The 21,747-nt window shown below is 38.4% G+C and overlaps 1 protein-coding gene across 1 annotated transcript; it reads left to right on the top strand.

Annotated features, from left to right (window-relative positions):
- The first annotated feature begins 1,853 nt into the window (after positions 1-1,853).
- Positions 1,854-20,689, top strand: OR4N2 (olfactory receptor, family 4, subfamily N, member 2). The gene is given in 2 exon segments (NM_001193869.2): positions 1,854-1,931; positions 19,750-20,689. A coding segment is annotated over 1 exon segment (924 nt). The 5' UTR covers positions 1,854-1,931; positions 19,750-19,758; the 3' UTR covers positions 20,683-20,689.
- Positions 20,690-21,747: the final 1,058 nt, after the last annotated feature.

Here is a 21,747-nt window from a genome sequence, read left to right as displayed (position 1 = left end):
GCGGATTTGTTATATAGGTAAATTGCTTGTCATGGGGGTTTAGTGAACGGATTTATCACCCAGGTAATACGCATAGTGCCTGATAGGCAGTTTTCTGATCCTCACCCTTTTCCCACCATCCATTCTCAACAATGCCCAAATATTTGTTGTTCCCTTCTTCGTGTTCATGTGTATTCAACGTTTATCTCCAATTTATAAGAACATGTAGTATTTAGTTTTTGTTCCTATGTTAGTTCACTCAGGAAAATGGCCTCCAGCTCCATGCATGTTGCTGCAAAGGATATGTTCTCATTCTTTTTTATGACTGCATAGTATTCCATAGTATATTTGTACCACATCTTCTTTATCATGTTCACCATTGTTGGGCATCCAGGTTGATTCCATGACATTGCTATTGTGAATATTGCTACGATGAACATACATGTGCCTGTGTCTTTGTGGTAGAATGATTTATATTTCTTTGAGTATATACCCAACAATGGGATTGCTGGGTTGAATGCTACTTGGTTTTAAGTACTTTGTGAAATCGCCACACTGTTTCCCATAATGGCTGAACTAATTTATATTCCCACCAGCAATGCATAAGCATTCCCTTTTCTCTGCAACCTCACCAGCATGATCTATTATTTTTTGATTTTTCAATAATAGCCCATCTAACTTGTGTGAGATGGTATCTCATTGTGGTTTTGATGTGCATTTCTCTAATGATTAGTGATGTTGAGCATTTTTTTCATATGCTTCTTGGCCATGTGTATGTCTTCTTTTTCTTTTTTGAGATGGAGTTTCACTCTTGTCACCCAGGCTGGAGTGCAGTGGTGCGATCTCGGCTCACTGCAACCTCCACCTCCTGGGTTCAAGAGATTCTCCTGCCTCAGTCTCCCCAGTAGCTGGGATTACAGGCGCCCACCACCATGCCTGGCTAATTTTTGTATTTTTAGTAGAGACGGGGTTTCCCAATGTTGGCCAAGGTGGTCTCGAACTCCTGACCTTAGGTGATCCACCCACCTCGGCTTCCCAAAGTGCTGGGATTACAGGCATGAGCTACTGTGCCCAGCCTTGACTACTTTTTTTTTTTTTTTTTTGACGGAGTCTCACTCTGTCACCAGGCTGGAGGGCAGTGGTGTGGGCTCGGCTCACTGCAAACTTTGCCTCCCAGGTTCAAGCAATTCTCCTGCCTCAGTGTCCTGAGTAGCTGGGACTACAGGCGTGCATTTGCAAATATTTTATCCTATTCTATAGGTTGTCTGTTTACTGTATTGATAGTTTATTTTGCTGTGCAGAAGCTTTTTAGGTTAATTAGGTCACATTTATTAATTTTTGCTTTTGTCACCTTTGTCATGAAATCTTTGTCAGGGGCTATGCTGAGAATGGAATTTCCTAGGTTATCTTCCAGGGTTTTTATAGTTTTGGGTTTCATATTTAAGTCTTTAATCCACGTTGGATTGATTTTCATGTGTGGTATAAGGGAGGGGTTCAGTTTCAATTTTTTGCATATGGCTACCTAGTTATCTCAGCACCATTTATTGAATAGGGAATGCTTTTCCCATTGCTTGTTTTTGTCAGCCTTGTTGAAGATTAGATGGTTTTTGTTTTTAGTTCTGCTTATGTAGTGAATCACATTTACTAATTTGCATATGTTGAACCAACCTTGTGTTCCAGGGATAAAGCCTACTTGATTGTGGTGGATTAGAGTTTTAATGTGCTGTTGGATTCAATTTGCTAGTATTTTCTTTTTTTGCTAGTTTTCTTTTTTTGTTGTGTCTCTGCCAGGTTTTGGTATCAGAATGATGTTGACCTCATAGAATAAATTAGGGAGGAGTCCTTCCTCCTTAAATTTTCAGAATAGTTTCTGTAGGAAAGGTACCAGCTCTTCTTTATGCATCTGGTAGAACTCAGCTGTGAATCCTTCTGGTCCTGGACTTTTTCGGTTGGTAGGCTTTTTATTACTAACACAATCTTGAAACTTGTTATTAGTCTGTTCAGGGTTTCAATTTCTTCCTAGTTCAATCTTAGGAGGTTGTATGTTTCCAATAATTTATTCATTTCTTCTAGTTTGTGTGCATAGAGTTGTTCGTAGTCTCTGAGGGTTTTTTTTTTTAAATTTATTTGGGATTGGTGGTAATGTTCCCTTTGTCATTTCTGACTGTATTTATTTTTATCTCCTCTCTTTTTTGCTTTATTAGTCTAGCTAGTGCTCAATCAATCTGGTTTGTTATTTTGAAGAAACAAAACCCGGATTTGTTAATCTTTTGTATGGGTTTTTGCATCTCAATTTCTCTCAGTTCAGCTCTGATTTCAGTTATTTCCTTTCTCTTGCTAGCTTTGGGACTGATTTGCTCTTGTTTCTCTAGTTCCTCTTGGTGTGAAGTTAGGATGTTAATTTGAAAACTTTCTAACCTTTGATGTAGATTTTTTTTTTTTAGTGATATAAACTTTTCTCTTAATACTACTTTACCTGTGTGCCAGAGATTTTGATATGTAGTATGTTTGTTCTCATTAGTTTCAAAGATTTTATTGACTTCTGCCTGAATTTTGTTGTTCACCCAAAAGTCATTCAGGAGAAGGTTGGTTCATTTTCACGTATGCTTTTGATGTATTTTATTATATTGATTTCAATGTTTATTGCATTGTGATCTGAGAAAGTGTAGTTTGTATGATTTTGGATTTTTTGAATTTGCTGAAAATTGTTTTATGATCGATAGTGTGGTTGACTTTAGAGTACATGCCATATGCAGATGAGAAGAACGTATATTCTAATGTTTTTGGGTGGAGAGTACTGTAAATGTTTGTTAGGACTGTTTTGTCAAATGTTGAGCTCAGTCCTGAATCTCTTTGTTCATTTTCTGTCTCAGTGCTCTAATACTGTCAGTGGGGTGTTGAAGTCTCCCAGTAATATTGTGTCGTTATCACAGTCTCTTCAAAGGTCTCTAAGAACTTCCTTTATAAGTCTGGGCACTTCTGTGTTGTATGTATGTATTCTTAGGATTGTTAGGTCTTCTTGTTGAGTTTAACTCTTTGTCCTTTCTTTGTCTTTTTCGATTGTTAATGGTTTACACTCTTTTGTCTGAAATTAGAATCAGATCACTTGCTTCTTTTTGCTTGGTCTATTTTTCTCCATCCCTTTATTTTGAACCCCTGGATGTCACTGCATGTGAGATGGGTCTCTTGTAGAGAGAATACAGTTGGGTCTTGCTTCTTTATCCAACTTGCCACTTTATGCCTTTTAATTGAGGCATTTAACCCATTTACATTCAAGGTCACTCAAGGTTTGATTGTGTATTTCCCAGCAATGATTCCTAACCCATAGGAAATTACTGAAATGACAGACATAGAACTCAGGATCTGGATGTCATGGAAGCTCACAGATTCAGGACATATTTGAAATCCAATTATGGAATCCAGCAAAATGATAGAAGGGTTGAAAGACAAATTAGCCACCTTAAGAAAGAATCAAACTGAAACTCTAGAGTTAAAAATTCACTAGAAGAACTTCATAATACAGTTGGAAGTATTAACAGCAGAATAGACCAAGCTAAGGAAGATATGTCTGAGCTCAAAGACTGGTTCTTTTAATTAACACTGTGTGACAAAAATAAAGAAAAAACAATTTTAAAAAGTGAACAAAACTTCTGAGAAAGATTACATAAAGGGACAAAATCTACAACTTATTGCCATTACTGAGAGAGGACAGAGAATAAACTTGGAAAAGTGGTAATATTTTTTGAGAAAAAAATGAATAAATTCAGAGACAAACTCTTTTGTTGGATAAAAATGTTATTGAATATATACATATCAATGCATAAATTGAATGCAATTTAATAAAATACCAGTAATACTTTTCATTGTAAAATTAATTCAAGATTATCTGAAAGAAAAAATCTATCCAAGGTGATAAAACTTTCCTAGAAGGGTTAAAAAGTCTCCATTTTGAGGACTATTTTAGGTCTTCAGGTTAATTTTATCTTATGTATTAGAGTGAATAATAGGTGAGTAAGATCCTGGGTTATATTCACAATTATGAGAAAAATCATTTTTTTAAAAGTTTTGGTGGCAGGACTAAACCACTCCAAGAAGGGGTTGTTATTCCACTTGAAAACGTATCTAACCTCATGCATTTTTTCTTTCTCTATTTTCCTCTATGTAACTCTCTTTATCATTGTTTTCTTTTTGTGGTTATATGGATTCGTAGACTGTGCCATTTATATGGACTGCCATGTGAGCTGTCAGAGCCCAGATAGTGGAGTGTGATTGGCTTATGGATATTAAGAAGAATTTACCAACAACTGTATAGATTTGAAAAAGAAAGTTGTATTAGATGGAAAGAATGCTGCAGAGGAGTGCAGCAGGGCGCCTCAGCAAGACAGGACTGAGTACACCACTGCAGATTTTTCCTTAGAGTATTTATGGACCTTAAAGTGGGAGCTTAAGGGTAATTTGAGCCATATTGGCCACATAGTTCATGGTAAACGATTACATTTACAGACATTTTGGTGCCTTGATGTCAGCAAGGGTTGCACAATGAGTTGAGAATACATGCATTCCGGCGATGTATAGAAATTCTACTTATTCACAAGTATTTTTGGAAAAGAAATCTGATACCAGATGCTGGCTTTACACAATAGGGATGTCTAATAAATTCTGAATTCATCTGATAAGGAGTTTTGCCTCTGAACGGTCTTGCTCTCCTCATGGGCTAGTATCTCTGTCTCTTCACCTTTTTTTTTTTTTTTTTTCCAATCATACTGTGTCCAGAATTAGTAGGTTCTTGGTCTCACTGACTTCAAGAATGAATCTGTGGACCCTCGCGGTGAGTGTTACAGTTCTTAAAGATGATGTGTGCGGAGTTTGTTCCTTCAGATGTTCAGATGTGTCTGGAGTTTCTTCCTTCTAGTGGGTTCATGGTCTCGCTGACAGGAGTGAAGCTGCAGACCTTCGGGTGAGTGTTAGAGCTCTTAAAGACAGTGCATCTGAAGTTGTTCATTCTTCCCGGTGGCTTTGTGGTCTTGCTGGCATCAGGAGTGAAGCTGCAGACCTTCGCAGGTGAGTGTTACAGCTTATAAAGGCAGTGTGGACCCAAAGAGTGAGCAGCAGCAAAATTCATCGCGAAGATAGAAAAAATAACACTTCCACAGTGTTGAAAGGGAACCCACCAGGTTGCTACTGCTAACAAGGGCAGCCTGCTTTTATTCCCTTATCTGATCCCACCCACATCCTGCTGATTAGTCCATTTTACAGAGAGCTGATTGGTCCATTTTACAGAGAGCTGATTGGGCCATTTTACAGAGCACTTATTGGTCCATTTTACAGAGAGCTGATTGGTCCATTTTGACAGGGTGCTGATGGGTGCATTTACAATCCTTTAGCTAGACACAAATGTTCTCCAAGTCCCCGCTAGATTAGCTAGACACAGAGCACTGATTGGTGCATTTACAAACCCTGAGCTACACACAGAGTGCTGATTGGTGCATTTACAATCCTTTAGCTAGACACAGAGTGCTAGACAGAAAAGTTCTACAAGTCCCCACTAGATTAGCTAGACACAGAGTGCCCACTGGTGCCTTTACAAACCCTGAGCTAGACACAGAATGCTGATTGGTGCATTCACAGTCCTCCAGTTAGACATAAAAGTTCTCCAAATCCCCACCGGACTCAGTATTGCATCTGGCTTTGCCTAGTGGATGCCATGCTGGGGCTGGGAAAGAGCTGCCCATCAGTCCCACGCCACACGCCCACACGCCTCAGCCCTCGGGCATTGGATAGGACCGTGCCTGGTGGAGCAGGGGGCAGCACCTGTAGGGGAAGCTTGGGCTGCGTGGGAGCCCATGGGTGGGTGGGGCTTGGGCATGGCAGGCTGCAGGTCCCAAGCCCTGTCCCGCAGAGAGGTGGCTGAGACCTGGTGAGAATTGGAGCATGCGACAGGCAGGCCGGCAGTGCTGGGGGATCTGGCACACCCTTGGCATCTGCTGGCCAGGGTGCTAAGCTCCTCACTGCCCAGGGCCGGCAGAGCCTGCCAGCCACTCCGAGTGTGGGGCGTGCCAAGCCCGCACCCACCCAGAACTGGCCCTGGCCCGTGAGCACAGCGTGCAATCCCGGTTCCCGCCCACACCTCTCCCTCCACATCTCCCCGCAAGCAGAGGGAGCCAGCTCCGGCCTTGGCTAGCCCAGAGAGGGGCTCCCACAGTGCAGTGGTGGACTGAAGGGCTCCTCAAGTGCTGCCAGAGTGGACGGAGGTGGAGGAGGTGCCGAAATGGAGGGCTGCTAGTATGTTGTCACCTCTCAATACGACTGTCTTTTCATTTATGTCTTTGCTAGTCTTTCTTTTCCCTTTTCTCTTGATCTTTATTTTGATTATTGTAACTTTTTCTGTACTTCTCTCTCTCCTTTCTTCTTTCTTTCCTTTTTATACTCTCACACTTTGTTTTTGAACTGTGAAATAAATTAGAACAAATATATTTGGTGATAAATTATGTTTATTACCCCCAAATCAGTGTTATTTTGCTTGTAAAGTGAACATAAACTCAGTGTTTTCTTTAAAGCAAAATAAAAGATTAAAATATTTTAAAAATAAAATTAATAAAATTAACTTGCATTTAATTTTTCTGACTCAATTAATTTTTAAAAATAATCTTTAATGGAAAAATGTTTTTCATCCTTGTTTTAGTTGAGCATAGTGAAAGGGAACAAATGACAAATACAAAGATCATGACACATCTTTTCATCCTTTTTTAGGAGGTCACCTTCCCTTTAGCAATTGTTCTATCCTATCCAAGAAACTATTTTCTCTAAGAAGAATTATGTAACAGTATTCATGAGTTTTTTAATATTTCCTTTGCTAATATCCTTATCACTGGCAACATCCTACAACTGAGTAAGGTGCTTATCTTGCATGCAAAATTTAAAAGCATGCCCAAAAACTCAGTAGTAGAAATCAATATTTTGAGAAATCAAAATTAATTTTAAAATTTGTGATAAACAAAATACCAAATTTTAAGCAAAGGCAGGATCAGCAACTGCCATGTTGAGCTATGTTGGTACCTGAGGCAACAGGAAAAATAAATAATATTGGTGAAGCTTTTTTTAAAAATTATACTTTCAATTCTGGGATACATGTGTAGAATGTGCAGGTTTGTTACATAGGTATACATGTGGCATGGTGCTTTGCTGCACCCATCAACCTGTCACCTACATTAGGTATTTCTCCTAATGCTATCCTCCCCCTAGCCCTCCACTCCCTGACAGGCCCCTGTATGGGGTGTTCCCCTCCCTGTGTCCCTGTGTTCTCATTGTTCAGCTCCCACTTATGAGTGAGAACATGTGGTGTTTGGTTTTCAGTTCCTGTGTTAGTTTGCTGAGAATTATGGTTTCCAGTTTCATACATGTCCCTGCAAATGACATGCACTCATCCTTTTTTATGGCTGCATAGTATTCCATAATGTATATGTGACACATTTTCTTTATCCAGTTCTATGATTGGTGGGCATTTGGGTTGGTTCCAAGTCTTTGCTATTGTCAACAGTGCCACAATAAAAATACATGTGCATGTGTCTTTATAGTAGAATGATTTATGATTCTTTGGGTATATACCCAGTAATGGGATCACTGGGTCAAATGGTATTTCTGGTTCTACATCCTTGAGGAATCGCCACACTGTCTTCCACAATGGTTGAACTGATTTACACTCCCACCAACAGTGTAAAAGCATTCCTATTTCTCTACATCATCTCCAGCATCTGTTGTTTCCTTACCTTTTAATGATCACCATTCTAACTGGCAAGAGATGGTATCTCATTGTGGTTTTGATTTGCATTTCTCTAATGACCAGTGATGATGAGCTCTTTTTTCATATGTTTGTTGGCCACATAAATGTCTTCTTTTGAGAAGTGTCTGTTCATGTCCTCTGTTCACTTTTTGATGGGGTTGTTTGTTATTTTTTCTTGAAAATTTGTTTAAGTTCCTTGTAGAAGCTAGATATTAGCCCTTTGTCACCCTTTGTCAGATGGGTAGATTGCAAAAATTTCCTCTCATTCTGTAGATTGACTGTTCACTCTGATGAGAGGTTTTCTTTTCTTTTCTTTTTTTTCTGTGCAGAAGCTCTTTAGTTTAATTAGATCCCATTTGTCAATTTTGGCTTTTGTTGCCATTGCTTTTGGTGTTTTAGTCATGAAGTCTTTTCCTATGCCTATGTCCTGAATGGTATTGCCTAGGTTTTCTTCTAGGGTTTTTATGGTTTTAGGTTTCATGTTTAAGCCTTTAATCCATCTTGAGTTAATTTTTCTGTAAGGTGTAAGAAAGGGTTTCAGTTTCAGTTTTCTACATATGTTTAGCCAGTTTTCACAACATCATTTATTAAATAGGGAATCCTTTTACCATTCCTTGTTTTTGTCAGGCTTGTTAAAGTTCAGATGGTTGTAGATGTGTGGCATTATTTCTAAGGCCTCTTTTCTGTTTCATTCATCTATATATCTGTTTTGGTACCAGTACCATGCTGTTTTGGTTACTGTGGCCTTGTAGTATAGTTTGAAGTCAGATAATGTGATGCCTCCAGCTTTGTTCTTTTTGCTTAGGATTGTCTTGGCTATACAGGCTCTGTTTTGGTTCTATATGAAATTTAAAGTAGTTTTTTCTAATTCTGTGAAGAAAGTCAATGGTAGCTTGATGGGGATAGCATTGAATCTATAAATTACTTTGGGCAGTATGGCCATTTTCATGATATTGATTCTTCCTGTCCATGAGCACGGAATGTTTTTCCATTTGTTTGTGTTCTCTCTTTTTTCCTTGAGCAGTGGTTTGTAATTCTCCTTGAAGAGGTCATTCATATCCCTCGTTAGTTGTATTCCTAGGTATTTTATTCTCTTTAAAGCAATTGTGAATGGGAGTTCACTCATGATTTGGCTGTTTGTCTATTAATGGTGTATAGGAATGTTTGTAATTTTTGCACATTGATTTTGTATCCCGAGACTTTGCTGAAGTTGCTTATCAGCTTAAGGAGATTTTGGGCTAAGATGATGGGGTTTTCTAAATAATAATCATGTCATCTGTAAACTTTGACAATTTACCTCCCTCTCTTCCTATTTGAATACCTTTATTTTTTTCCCTTCCCTGATTGCCCTGGCCAGAACTTCCATTACTGTGTTGAATAAGAGTGGTAAGAAAGCGAATCATTGTCTTGTGCTGGTTTTCAAAGAGAATGCTTCCAGCTTTCACCCATTCGATATGATATTGGCTGTGGGTGTGTCATAAATAGCTCTTATTATTTTGAGATAAATTCCATCAATACCTAGTTTATTGAGAGTTTTTAGCATGAAGGAGTGAATTTTATTGAAGGCCTTTCTGCATCTATTGAGATAATCATGTGGTATTTGTCATTGGTTCTGTTTATGTGATGGATTGGGTATGTTGAACCAGCCTTGCATCCCAGGGATGAAGCCAGCTTGATTGTGGTGGATAAGCTTTTTGATGTGCTGCTGGATTCGGTTTGCCAGTATTTTATTGAGGATTTTTGCATCGATGTTCATCAGGGATATTGGCCTGAAATTTTCCTTTTTGTGTGTGTGTCTCTGCCAGTTTTGGTATCAGGATGTACTGGTCTAGTAAAATGAGTTAGGAAGGAGTTCCTCTTTCTCTATTGTTGGGAATAGTTTCAGAAGGAATGGTACCAGCTCCTCTTTGTACCTCTGGTAGAATTTGACTGTGAATCTGTCTGGTCCTGGACTGTTTTTGGTTGGTAGGCTATTAATTACTGCCTCAATTTCAGAACTTGTTATTTGTCTATTCAGGGATTCAACTTCTTCTTGGTTCAGTCTTGGGAGGGTATATGTACCCAGGGATTTGTCCATTTCTTGTAGATTTTCTAGTTTATTTGTGTAGAGGTGTTTGTAGTATTCTCTGATGGTAGTTTGTATTTCTGTAGGATCAGTGGTGATATCCCCTTTATCATTTTTTATTGTGTCTATTCAATTCTTCTCTCTTTTCTTCTTTATTAGTCTGGCTAGTGGTCTATTTATTTGTTAATGTTTTCAAAAACCCACCTCCTGGATTCATTGATTTTTTGAAGGGTTTTTTTGTGTTGCTATCTCCTTCAGTTCTGCTCTGATCTTAGTTATTTCTTGTCTTCTGCTAGTTTTTGAATTTATCTGCTCTTCCTTCTCTAGTTTTTTTAAATTGTAATGTCAGGGTGTCGATTTTAGATCTGGCCTGCTTTAAGCTGTTGGCATTTAGTGCTATAAATTTTCCTCTAAACACTGCATTAGCTGTGTCCCAGAGATTCTGGTACATTGTATCTTTGTTGTCATTGGTTTCAAAGAACTTATTTATTTCTGCCTAAATTTTTTTATTTAACCTGTAGTCATTCAGGAGCAGGTTGTTCAGTTTCCATGTAGTTTTGTGGTTTTGAGTGAGTTTCTTAATCCTGAGTTCTAATTTGATTGCACTGTGGTCTGAGAGACTATCTGTTATGATTTCTGTTCTTTTGCATTTGCTGAGGACTGTTTTACTTTCAATTATGTGGTCAATTTTATAATAAGTGTGATGTGGTGCTGAGAAGAATGTATATTCTGTTGATTTGGGGTGGGGAGTTTTGTAGAAGTCTATTAGGTTCACTTTGTCCAGAGCTGAGTTCAAGTCCTGAATATCCTTGTTAATTTTCTGTCTCATTGATCTGTCTAATATTGACAGTGAGGTGTTAAAGTCTCCCACTATTATTGTGTGGGAATGTAAGTCTCTTTGCATGTCTCTAAGGACTTGCTTTATGAATATAGATGCTTCTGTAGTAGGTGCACATGTATTTTGGATAGTTAGCTTATCTCGTTGCATTGAATCCTTTACCATTATGTAATGCCCTTCTTTGTCTTTTTTAATCTTTGTTGGTTTAAAGCCTGTTTTATCAGCGACTAGGATTGCAACCCCTGCTTTTTTTTGGCTTTCAATTTGCTTGGTAAATCTTCTGCCATCCCTTCATTTTGAGCCTATGTGTGTCTTTGCATGTGAGATGGGTCTCCTGAATACAGCACACCAATGGGTCTTGAGTCACTATCCAATTTGCCAGTCTGTGTATTCTAATTGGGGACTTAACCCATTTACATTTAAGGTTAACATTGTTATGTGTGAATTTGATCCTGTCATTATGATGTTAGCTGGTTATTTTGCCCGTTAGTTGATGCAGTTTCTTCATAGTGTCGATGGTGTTTACAATTTGGTATGTTTTTGCAGTGGCTGGTACCGGTTTTTCTTTCCGTATTTAGTGCTTCCTTCTAGAGCTCTTGTAAGGCAGGCCTGGTGGTGACAAAAATCTCTTAGCATTTTCTTATCTGTAAAGGATTTTATTTCTCCTTCGCTTATGAAGCTTAGTTTGGCTGGATATTAAATTCTGGTTTGAAAATTCTTTTCTTTAAGAATGTTGAATATTGGCCCCCACTTCTTTCTGGTTTGTAGGGTTTCTGCAGAGAGATCCAGTGTTAGTCTGATGGGCTTCCCTTTGTGGGTAATTACTTGACCTTTCTTTCTGGCTGTTCTTAACATTTTTTCCTTCATTTCAACCTTGGTGAATCTGATGATTATGTGTCTTGAGGTTGTTCTTTCGAGGAGTATCTTTGTGGTGGTCTCTGTATTTCCTGAATTTGAATGTTGGCCTGTCTTACTAGGGTGGGGAAGTTCCCCTGGATAATATCCTGAAGAGTGTTTTTTTTTGACTTGGTTCCATTCTTCCTGTCACTTTCAGGTACATCAATCAAATGTAGGTTTGGTCTTTTCACATAGTCCCATATTTCTTGGAGGATTTGTTCATTCCTTTTCAATCTTTTTTCTCCAATCTTGTCTTCATGCTTTATTTCATTAAGTTGATCTTCAATCTCTAATATCCTTTCTTCTGCTCAATCGATTTGGCTATTAATACTTGTGTATGCTTCATGAAGTTCTCGTGCTGTGTTTTTCAGCTCCATCAGGTTATTTATGTTCTTTTCTAAAGTGGTTATTCTAGTTATCAATTCCTCTAACCTTTTTCAAGGTTCTTAGCTTCCCTGTGTTGTGTTAGAACATGCTCCTTTAGCTCAGAGGTGTTTGTTACTACCCATCTTTGGAAGCCTACTTCTGTCAACTCATCAAACTCATTCTCCATCCGGTTTTGTTCCCTTGCTGGCAGGGAGTTGTAATCCTTTGGAGGAGAAGAAATGTTCTGGTTTTTGGAATTTTCAGCCTTTTTGCTCTGGTTTTTCCTCACCTTTGTGGACCTATCTAATTTTGTTCTTTGATGTTGGTGACCTTCAGATGGGGTTTTTGGGTGGATGTCCTTTTTGTTGATGTTGATGCTACTTCTTTCTGTTTGTTAGTTTTCCTTCTAACAGTCAGGACCCTCAGCTGCAGATGTGCTGGAGTTTGCTGGAGGTCCACTCCAGACCCTGTTTGCCTGAGTATCATCAGTAGATGCTGCAGAACAGCAAAGATTACTGCCTGTTCTTTCTTCTGGAAGCTTTGTCCCAGAGGGGCAACAGCCAGGTGCCAGCTGGAGCTCTCCTGTATGAGGTATCTGTCGACCCCTGCTGGGAGGTGTCTCCCAGTCAGGAGGCACAGACATCAGGGAGCCACTTTAGGAGGCAGTCTGTCCCTTAGCAGAATTCAAGTGCTTTGCTGGGAGATCTGCTGCTCTCTTCAGAGCCAGCAGGCAGGAACATTTAAGCCTGCTGAAGCTGTGCCCACAACCGCCCTTTCCCCCAGGTGCTCTGTCCCAGGGAGATGGGAGTTTTATCTAAAAGCACCTGACTGGGGATGCTGCCATTCTTTCAGAGATGCCCTGCCCAGCAAGGAGGAATCTAGAGAAGCAGTCTGGCTATAGCTGCTTTGCTGGGTTGTGATGGGCTCTGCCCAGTTCAAACTTTCTGGTGGCTTTATTTACACTGTGAAGGGAAAAGTGCCTACTCAAGCCTCAATAGTGGCAGATTCCCCTACCCCCACCAAGCTCGAGTGTCCCAGGTCGACTTCAGAGTGCTGTGCTGACAGTGAGAATTTCAAGCCAGTGGATCTTAGCTTCCTGGGCTCCATGGGGGTGGGATCCCCTGAGATAGACCACTTGACACCCTGGCTTCAGCCCCGTTTCCAGGGGAGTGAATATTTCTGTCTTGCTGGCATTCCAGGTGCCGCTGGGGTATGAAAAAAAAAAAAAAAAAAAAAAAAAAAAAAAAAAAAAAAACTCCTGCATCTACCTCAGTGTCTGCCCAAATGGCTGCCTAGTTTTGTGCTTGATACCCAGGGCCCTGGTGGTGTAGGCACCCGAGGGAATCTCCTGGTCTGCAGGTTGGAAAACCTTGGGAAAAGCCTAGTATTTGGGTTGGAATGCACTGTTCTTCTCGGCACAGTCTCTCATGGCTTCCCTTGGCTAGGGGAGGGAGTTCCCTGAACCCTTCCACTTCCCGGGTGAGGTGATGCCCCCTACCCTGCTTTGGCTCACCCTCAGTGGGCTGCAGTCACTGTCTAACCAGTCCCAATGAGATGAGCTGGGTGCCTCAGTTGGAAATGCAGAAGTCACCCACCTTCTGCGTTGGTCTTGCTGGGAGCTGCAGACTAGAGTTGCTCTTATTTGGCCATCTTGCCGGCCACCCTCTACAGTTTGGTGAAGACTTTAATTGAAAAATTTGAGTCTGGAGTCTGTATACACACACACACACACCACACACACACACACACGTATTTTTTGTCTCATCCTACCTCTGCTTGTTTTTGTGGTACAAAGCAATAATCTCTCATCATTTATTTAATATTTTTCTCCTTTTGAATTTTAATTATAATGTGTAAATTGACTTCTCTCAAACTTCTATTTACTTCTGGACTAATAAACATGCTTCTGAATAGGGTTCTGTCTTTTTCACAATAGGATTTTTGTTTTAGAACTAGAAAGTAAGTCAGCTTGGCATTATGCAGCACATTTAAAAAATTTAGTTCTTGCAAAGCTCTGGTATTTTTCTTTGCCTTATTTAGTTGATAATTAATATAGTTTGCCTAATAACTCCCTTTGGAAGCATTCAGTGGGTCATGGTAGTCTCAAATCTCAAAAGCACTTTCTCCATTACAATAGAGAGATTTTAAAATCTAAGATTCCTCATGTGGCAACCAACATTTATGAACAATGGCAGAATTGGTTAGTCTTACTTGGAGGGGGAGGATGGCTACTTTGTGAGAGTAACATAGGATCCCTGAAGGCTTAAATTTCTGGAGCTCTTCATATATATATAAGAAACAAGAAGAAAGGGACAATAGAAAAAATATTGCAACTATTTTACTTGTTTACCTGGTATCTTAGATTGCAGTTGAATAGACAGGTCAGAGTAATAGCAGGAATAGCCACAGGCTAAGGTCTAAATTCAGCAGTGGGGCACTATGTATTCTCTCTCCTAATAGATCTCCATCTGCATTTAATGCTTGGGATTGCTTTACTGGTAACAAAACTTTTAATTCTATTATAATTTTCCATAGACTCGAGAGAATTGACATCTGGTGTTAAAAACCAAAGATCATACAAGTGACTGATATGTATCATTTTCCTTATTGAATATGGAAGAAAAGGGAGGAGGATGCAGAAATGGTAGGCTAAAAGCTCCAGAGAAAAACTTAACAGATTTTATGATTTTGCAGGAGGTAAGTCCTTGACCTCTTCATTTTCACATTCAGCAGGTACGAAAGTTTCTTCTATTGCATATGGTTCTATCATTCATTCACAGAATTTTGACAGAAAGTTGTAGAACTGAAAAAAGCTTGATATACAAACCACTAGCTGCACTGGCAATTTTACGTTACTGATCCTCCACAATTTGTCTCTATTAACTATTCAGATTTATGCAACTACCATTATCCCAGGGGTTACTCAAAGACATTGACAGGAGATCTAGCAGCATTCTGTCCATTCAATATAACTACTTTTAACATCTAAATATTTTCAGGATTAACTTTGGTTGAAGCATACTTGAATGAATTCCTCATTTGATCCTCATCATCACTTCATTTGGTCATCATGTTACCCACATCAGATCCAAAGAGTCAATATATTAATCTATTTGCTAGATGAAAACTCAGGCTTCTGAAAGCTAAGTAACTTTCCAAGAATCACACAATAAGTTAATTGCTAAGTCAAGGCATGAGAGTCAGATATTTGATTCCCAAACCAGGGATCCTTTTATGTTATTATATTGCCTAAAAAGCTGGCATTCAAATGGAATTTAGAGGTCATTTAATCTGGCCATCTCATTTGATTGATGAATAAATTTTCTGGCTAAGAATCTATACATTTGTTTAGTGCTTTATATACTCATCATCAGCATCAGTATAAATTAAATTTTCTGTTATATCCTTAGCCTGATTCACACTTTTTAGAAAATGCAAAACTTATTATTTCATACTTAAATAATTTACTAACCTTGTGTAGTTAGTAAGTTATTACTAACTACTAATATTACATCCCTAATTTTGAAATTTTTATTCAATATATTTATTTCATTAGGATGCTACTCATGAAATTAACTTCTTTTTTTTAAAAAAGAATTATCTCATTTTTATCAGTTTCATTTACAAGCAATATATATGTGTGTGTGTATATATCAACATATATGTGTGTGTGTGTATATACATATATATGAAGTAATTGATAAGTGACTCAGAGTTGGCCAATTGCAAGAATACCACTTAAAAGTAAATGGTTATTACTGAAGAGTGAATTATACATTTTCATTTTGTAGACTTAATATTTAAAATGGAAGATGGTAGGAAGCACACACATTTCTCAGTCTTGTTGGGAAAGAAAATGACAATGAGATTTTCTGTTTTGTTTTGTTTTGTTTTTAGATGTATTAGCAAGACAGGCGTGGGGTAGAATGGAGTAGCCATGAACATAGAGGAAAAGTGGAGAGAGTGAAAACATTTTGGAGTGAAAAAACATAGATACATTTAAGGGAGAAGAAAGAAAAAATAATAAAGCACAATATTTAAAGAGAATAAAATAAATAAAACCAGAAAGATACAGAGAGGGGAAAAAGAGCAGGCAACAAATTAACAGGGAAAAGAAAGCACAACCAGAAAAAAAAAAAAGAAAATGAATTGCTTATTGATGAATAAAGAAAGAGAGAAAAAGAAAAATAAGAAAGGAGATGGAGTAAGCACATAGGATCTCTAAACACCTGGCTCCAGGAGCCCATCTGACCACAGTTCGGACTCCAGCTATGCACACATAGAGTTGCCTGGAGATGTTTCTCTGTCTCTACCCTGCAAATGTGGTGAACCCTTCTCCTTCATCTTCCTATTGCTGTAGTGTGTCATCATGGCCAGAAACTGATGAATCTGTGAATTAGCTGAAATGGCAAGAAGGATTAGAGATACAGTGAGGAGGGTATGGTACAGACTTTTGACAGAACTTTCTCTACTAATTTGGCTAAAATAAAATACTTTACTCTGATGATGCCGTCATTTATGGATTTTTTTTGGTAGACACTTATTTTATTTTGCTTAGAGGAATGCTCATCTGATTAGTCTCTGTGTCTATTCCAACCACCATTTAGAGAAGGTAGAGCTGATTCAAAGATGGAAATGGGACAGGGCAGAAAGTTGATCAAGATGTCAAGTAGTACAGAATCCCATCTGTTAAGAAACGGTAGAAAAATAACAGTGAGGCTGGGACACACACAGAATGGAAGAGTTTATAACCTTCAATTTCAAAGTCCTTCAGAAATCCTCAAAAGTCTCAGGGATATTGTTAAATGCTAACACATCAAGAAATACCCCACTCTATGTGAGCATGTGGGATGCATAAAACATAAGAGTAAGTACAGTTGACCCCAGAAAAACATGGGTTTGAACCACATGGGTCCACTTTCATGTGAATTTTCTTCCACCTCTGCCACCCCTGAGACAACAAAACGAACCCTTCCTCTTCCTTCCCCTCCTCAGTCTGCTCAGTGGGAAGATGACAAGGATAAGAACTTTATGATGATCCACTTCCACTTAGTGAACAGTATTTATATATTCCTTTCCTTATGATTTTGTTATATTTTATTTTCTGTAGCTTATTTTATTGTAGGAATATAGTATATAATACATAAAACATAAAAATATTTGTTATTCAACTGTTTATGTTACCAGCAAAGCTTCTGATCAACAGGAATCATTAGAAGCTAAGTTTTTAGGGAGTCAAGGTATATGTTAATTTTTTATTGCACAGGGGTTCTGCCCCCTTAACTCCTGCATTGTTCAAGGGTCAACTGTAGAAGGGGCTCTTGATTTAAGGAAATATTTATATAGGCAGATAGTAGAATAAATGTTGAGACAAATGGCTGTCAAAGGGGGGAAAGGTTAAGACAGGAGAAGAAAAGCTCATTTGAAGGACCCACAAAATATTTTTTCCTATTACAATTAGTGTGTGTTTGTACGTATTTGTGTGCATATGTGTGTATTCATGTGGTATTTGCATATGTATATATGATGATGTGTTAAAGGATGACTTTCATAAATTCCACCTGTGGCTGTCAGTAACACCCAGAAATTTCTGTATTAACCACTCTATTCTGCTCTAGGGATACATAAAGCAGATAGTTTTAATGCTTCTTAAAATATGTACCTTAAGATGACACTATATAGATGCACTGTCTTTTGGTGTTTGCTTGCTTGTTTGTTTTGATTTTCTATTTCTTTCTTCTTTCTTCCCTCATACTCTATCTTCCAGTCTTTCTTTTCTAGGTACTGTCACAGTAGCATTTTCCGTCAAAGATTTTCCCTTCCTTCTGCACCCCATGTGCTAGAGCACTTATTTATTTATTTATTTATTTATTTATTTATTTATTTATTTATTTTGAGATGGAGTCTTGCTCTGTCTCCCAGGCTAGAGTGCAGTGGCTCGATCTCAGCTCACTGCAAGCTCTGCCTCCCGGGTTCACACCATTCTCCTGCCTCAGACTCCCGAGTAGCTGGGACTACAGGCGCCCACCACCATGCCCGGCTAATTTTTTTGTATTTTTTTAGAGAGAGGGGGTTTCACCGTGTTAGCCAGGATGGTCTCAATATCCTGACCTTGTGATCTACCTGCCTCGGCCTCCCAAAGTACTGGGATTACAGGCATGAGCCACCGTGCCCTGCCGCTGAAGCACTTATTTAAAACAATACACTGCTTAGTTAAATCATGTGAAGAATATCCTTTCATATTATAGTTTGTATTTTGTTGTAGGCCAGCAATTTTCAAACTTAAAAAATTTATTCCCATAAGACATTTTTTGACTATATAACCTTAAATGTATGCATATTTATTTATAAAGTATATATCAACCATTGTACTAATATGTTATCCATTATAAATGTTAAAAAGTGAATTTAGAAAAGAATAAAATATTGTGATATGTATAAAATATTATACATCTACTAAATATAGATAAATTACTATGCTCTTCCTGTACTTCAGTGGATTATTATGTGCACCTTCTGGAATAAGTATACACCATGAAACAATCTGAATTTTAAATATGAATTTTATTCACAAGGCACATTGTTTTCTTTTTATTTAAACAAGGTTGAACTTACAAATCAAAGCAATATGGGAGTGATTTTAGACTAGCAATATTATTTTTAGTTATTCAAATGCAAAAAAAGAACTTTCATTCATTAAAGCTGTGATTAAAAAATTCTTTATCTATTTAAACTGAATAGTATACACTTGCCTTATCCTATTACTTATCAAGCAGAGCAAAAAATAAAACTCACTCTAAACTTAAGTAATATAACCACAGGAGCTTTTGTTTTCTCATCTTTGAAATGGAAGAATAAGACTACAGTATCTTTATGGGTACTTACAGTGTATCTATGCTATGATTTTATGAGTTGAGATAATGACATTTTGAAGTTTTATATTTGCAAATTTTATATTGTAGCATATTGTTTGTTAAAAGACTCTGTCTTGGGTGTCATACTGGGAACAGAGAAAGAAATGTGTTGAGTTTATTAGTATTTGAAACTCAAAAAGTGCTAAATTAGCTGCATGCAGGTGTGGTGTGGCCACAAGAGTGGTGCTCAGAGTTATGGCTGCAGCACTATGTCTGTGTTAGGTCAAAAGTGGAGCTACAGCTTGGGATTCTGGTGAACAGTCTGGGAAAAGAGTATACAAGGATATCAGACCAGAAGGAGTATAATAAGAAGTACATTAGATGATTAGTCAGAGGGCAAGGAAGAGAGTTACCAGCTAGGAACTGGAAATTACACAGGAATTGAGGGAAGAAAATGTCTCGGAAAATTTTGGGGTGGTGCGGACAAGGAGAAAAAGGGTCTAATCCCAAGAAAAGAGCGAAACCTCAAGCACAGTATATCCACAACAACTCAAAGACCTTCAGATTTGAAGTTAGGTTGTGTTTCCATTAGGAAACTTGAATGATTTAAGAATGTAGGAATCCCAGCGTGGAGGATGCAGGAATCCCAGCGTGGAGGATGCAGGAATCCCAGCGTGGAGGATGCAGGAATCCCAGCGTGGAGGATGCCAGACTCCTGACATGGAAAATGATTCTGTAGAAGCACGTGGTTGAATGGGAATAAAACTGTAGCTTTGAGAACTGTATTTTGTTTTCATTTTAAATTTGGAGAAATTAAGGTAATTACCCAGAATAGGAGAGGGATGGGAAGTGTTGTTTTTAGCTGAAGTACTGTATGTGCCAAATATTTTTTAGCAGTAGAACTAGTATCTAGTTGGAAGACACAGAGACATAGTAATAACAATTAATTCTGCTTGTTAATGTACTGCAGGCCAGGGAAATGGAAAGCGAGAACGGAACAGTGATAACAGAATTCATCCTCCTTGGTCTGACCCAGTCTCGAGATATTCAGCTCCTGGTCTTTGTGCTAGTTTTAATTTTCTACTTCATCATCCTCCCTGGAAATTTTCTCATTATTTTCACCATAAGGTCAGACCCTGGACTCACAGCCCCCCTCTATTTCTTTCTGGGCAACTTGGCCTTCCTGGATGCATCCTACTCCTTCATTGTGGCTCCCAGGATGTTGGTGGACTTCCTCTCTGAGAAGAAGGTAATCTCCTACAGAGGCTGCATCACTCAGCTCTTTTTCTTACACTTCCTTGGAGGAGGGGAGGGATTACTCCTTGTTGTGATGGCCTTTGACCGCTACATCGCCATCTGCCGGCCTCTGCACTATTCAGCTGTCATGAACCCTAGAGCCTGCTATGCAATGTTGTTGGCTCTGTGGCTTGGGGGTTTTGTTCACCTCATTATCCAGGTGGTCTTCATCCTCCGCTTGCCTTTTTGTGGCCCAAATCAACTGGATAACTTCTTCTGTGATGTCCCACAGGTCATCAAGCTGGCCTGCACCAACACGTTTGTGGTAGAGCTTCTGATGGTCTTCAACAGCGGCCTGATGACACTTCTGTGCTTTCTGGGGCTTCTGGCCTCCTATGCAGTCATTCTTTGTCGCATACGAGGGTCTTCTTCTGAGGCGAAAAACAAGGCCATGTCCACATGCACCACCCATATCATTGTTATATTCTTCATGTTTGGACCTGGCATCTTCATCTACACGCGCCCCTTCAGGGCTTTCCCAGCTGACAAGGTGGTTTCTCTCTTCCATACAGTGATTTTTCCTTTGTTGAATCCTGTCATTTACACTCTTCGCAACCAGGAAGTGAAAGCTTCCATGAAAAGGGTGTTTAATAAGCACATAGCCTGAAAAAGGGGGGGGGGGGGAAATAGAGTGTAGAATTGTATCTGAAATTGATTTGTTTATTTCCAAGCACTGCAATCCTTGAATACCTCCCATTTGTCAGGACTATTCTAGGATCTGAAGAAAGAAATTAATGAGGCAGATAAGGTCTATCTGCTCTCTAAGAGATATAACAAGAGATATAACCTAGTAAAAATAGACCACCATTAAGGTAGAAAATAAACAGCATAGTGTCAGGAAGAGATATTGCTCTGTAAAAACTAAAAAGAAAAGTGAAATGATAAATTGTGACTCTGGATTGGGAGTAACCAATTTGTGTTTAATAATCAAAAAAGGCCTTGAGGAGCTGACGTTTTGGATCATATCTAGATAAACTGAAGAAGCCAAACATGCAAACATTTGGGGCTATAGTATTCTAGACAGAGGGCACAGGTAGTGCAAAAACTCAAAGATGATGATGAACTTGGTATATTTGAGGAATATGATTAAGTCCATGTTACCCAGAATATAGTAATTTAACGTGAAAATGATTAGATTTAAAGTTGGAGATACTGGTAGTGTCAAAAACATATGGTCTACATAGTAAATATGAGTTTTAATTTTATTACAATAAGAAGCCATTCTGTGGCTTTAAGCAAAAGAGTGATTCCTCTACTGAAGGTTCATAAATGACTTAGGGCTGTAAACTCAAGATTCTATGCAGATATCAAAGAGTTTAAAAATATCATTATGAGGAAAATATTATATTTGTAAGTGCACTTTGAAAGATATTAAACTACCAATTTTTCTTCCATAAATAAGCGGAGAGTGGCAAAAGAAAGTTGATTACTTTTATTGAAAAAGGTCACAAAAACATTTTACTTTTTTTTTTTCTAGAGCTTCATTATTAATCCTAGCAAATTTTTATGACTTTTAGCTGTATGTTTGACCTTATCGCCAATGGATTTCACTCTAAGTTTAATAATGATAGTCCTTTGGTAGACCAATCAGGATTTTGTGTCAGAGAGAAGAAACCATTCTAGCTATTTTAAACAAAACATCATTTAATATCGAGAGTTAGGTGTTCACAAA

This window comes from Macaca mulatta, chromosome 7 (genome assembly GCF_049350105.2).
Source record: "Macaca mulatta isolate MMU2019108-1 chromosome 7, T2T-MMU8v2.0, whole genome shotgun sequence".
Taxonomy (NCBI): Eukaryota; Metazoa; Chordata; class Mammalia; order Primates; family Cercopithecidae; genus Macaca; species Macaca mulatta.
Note: the sequence above shows the minus strand (reverse complement) of the source record. Positions and strands in the feature narration are given on the sequence as shown.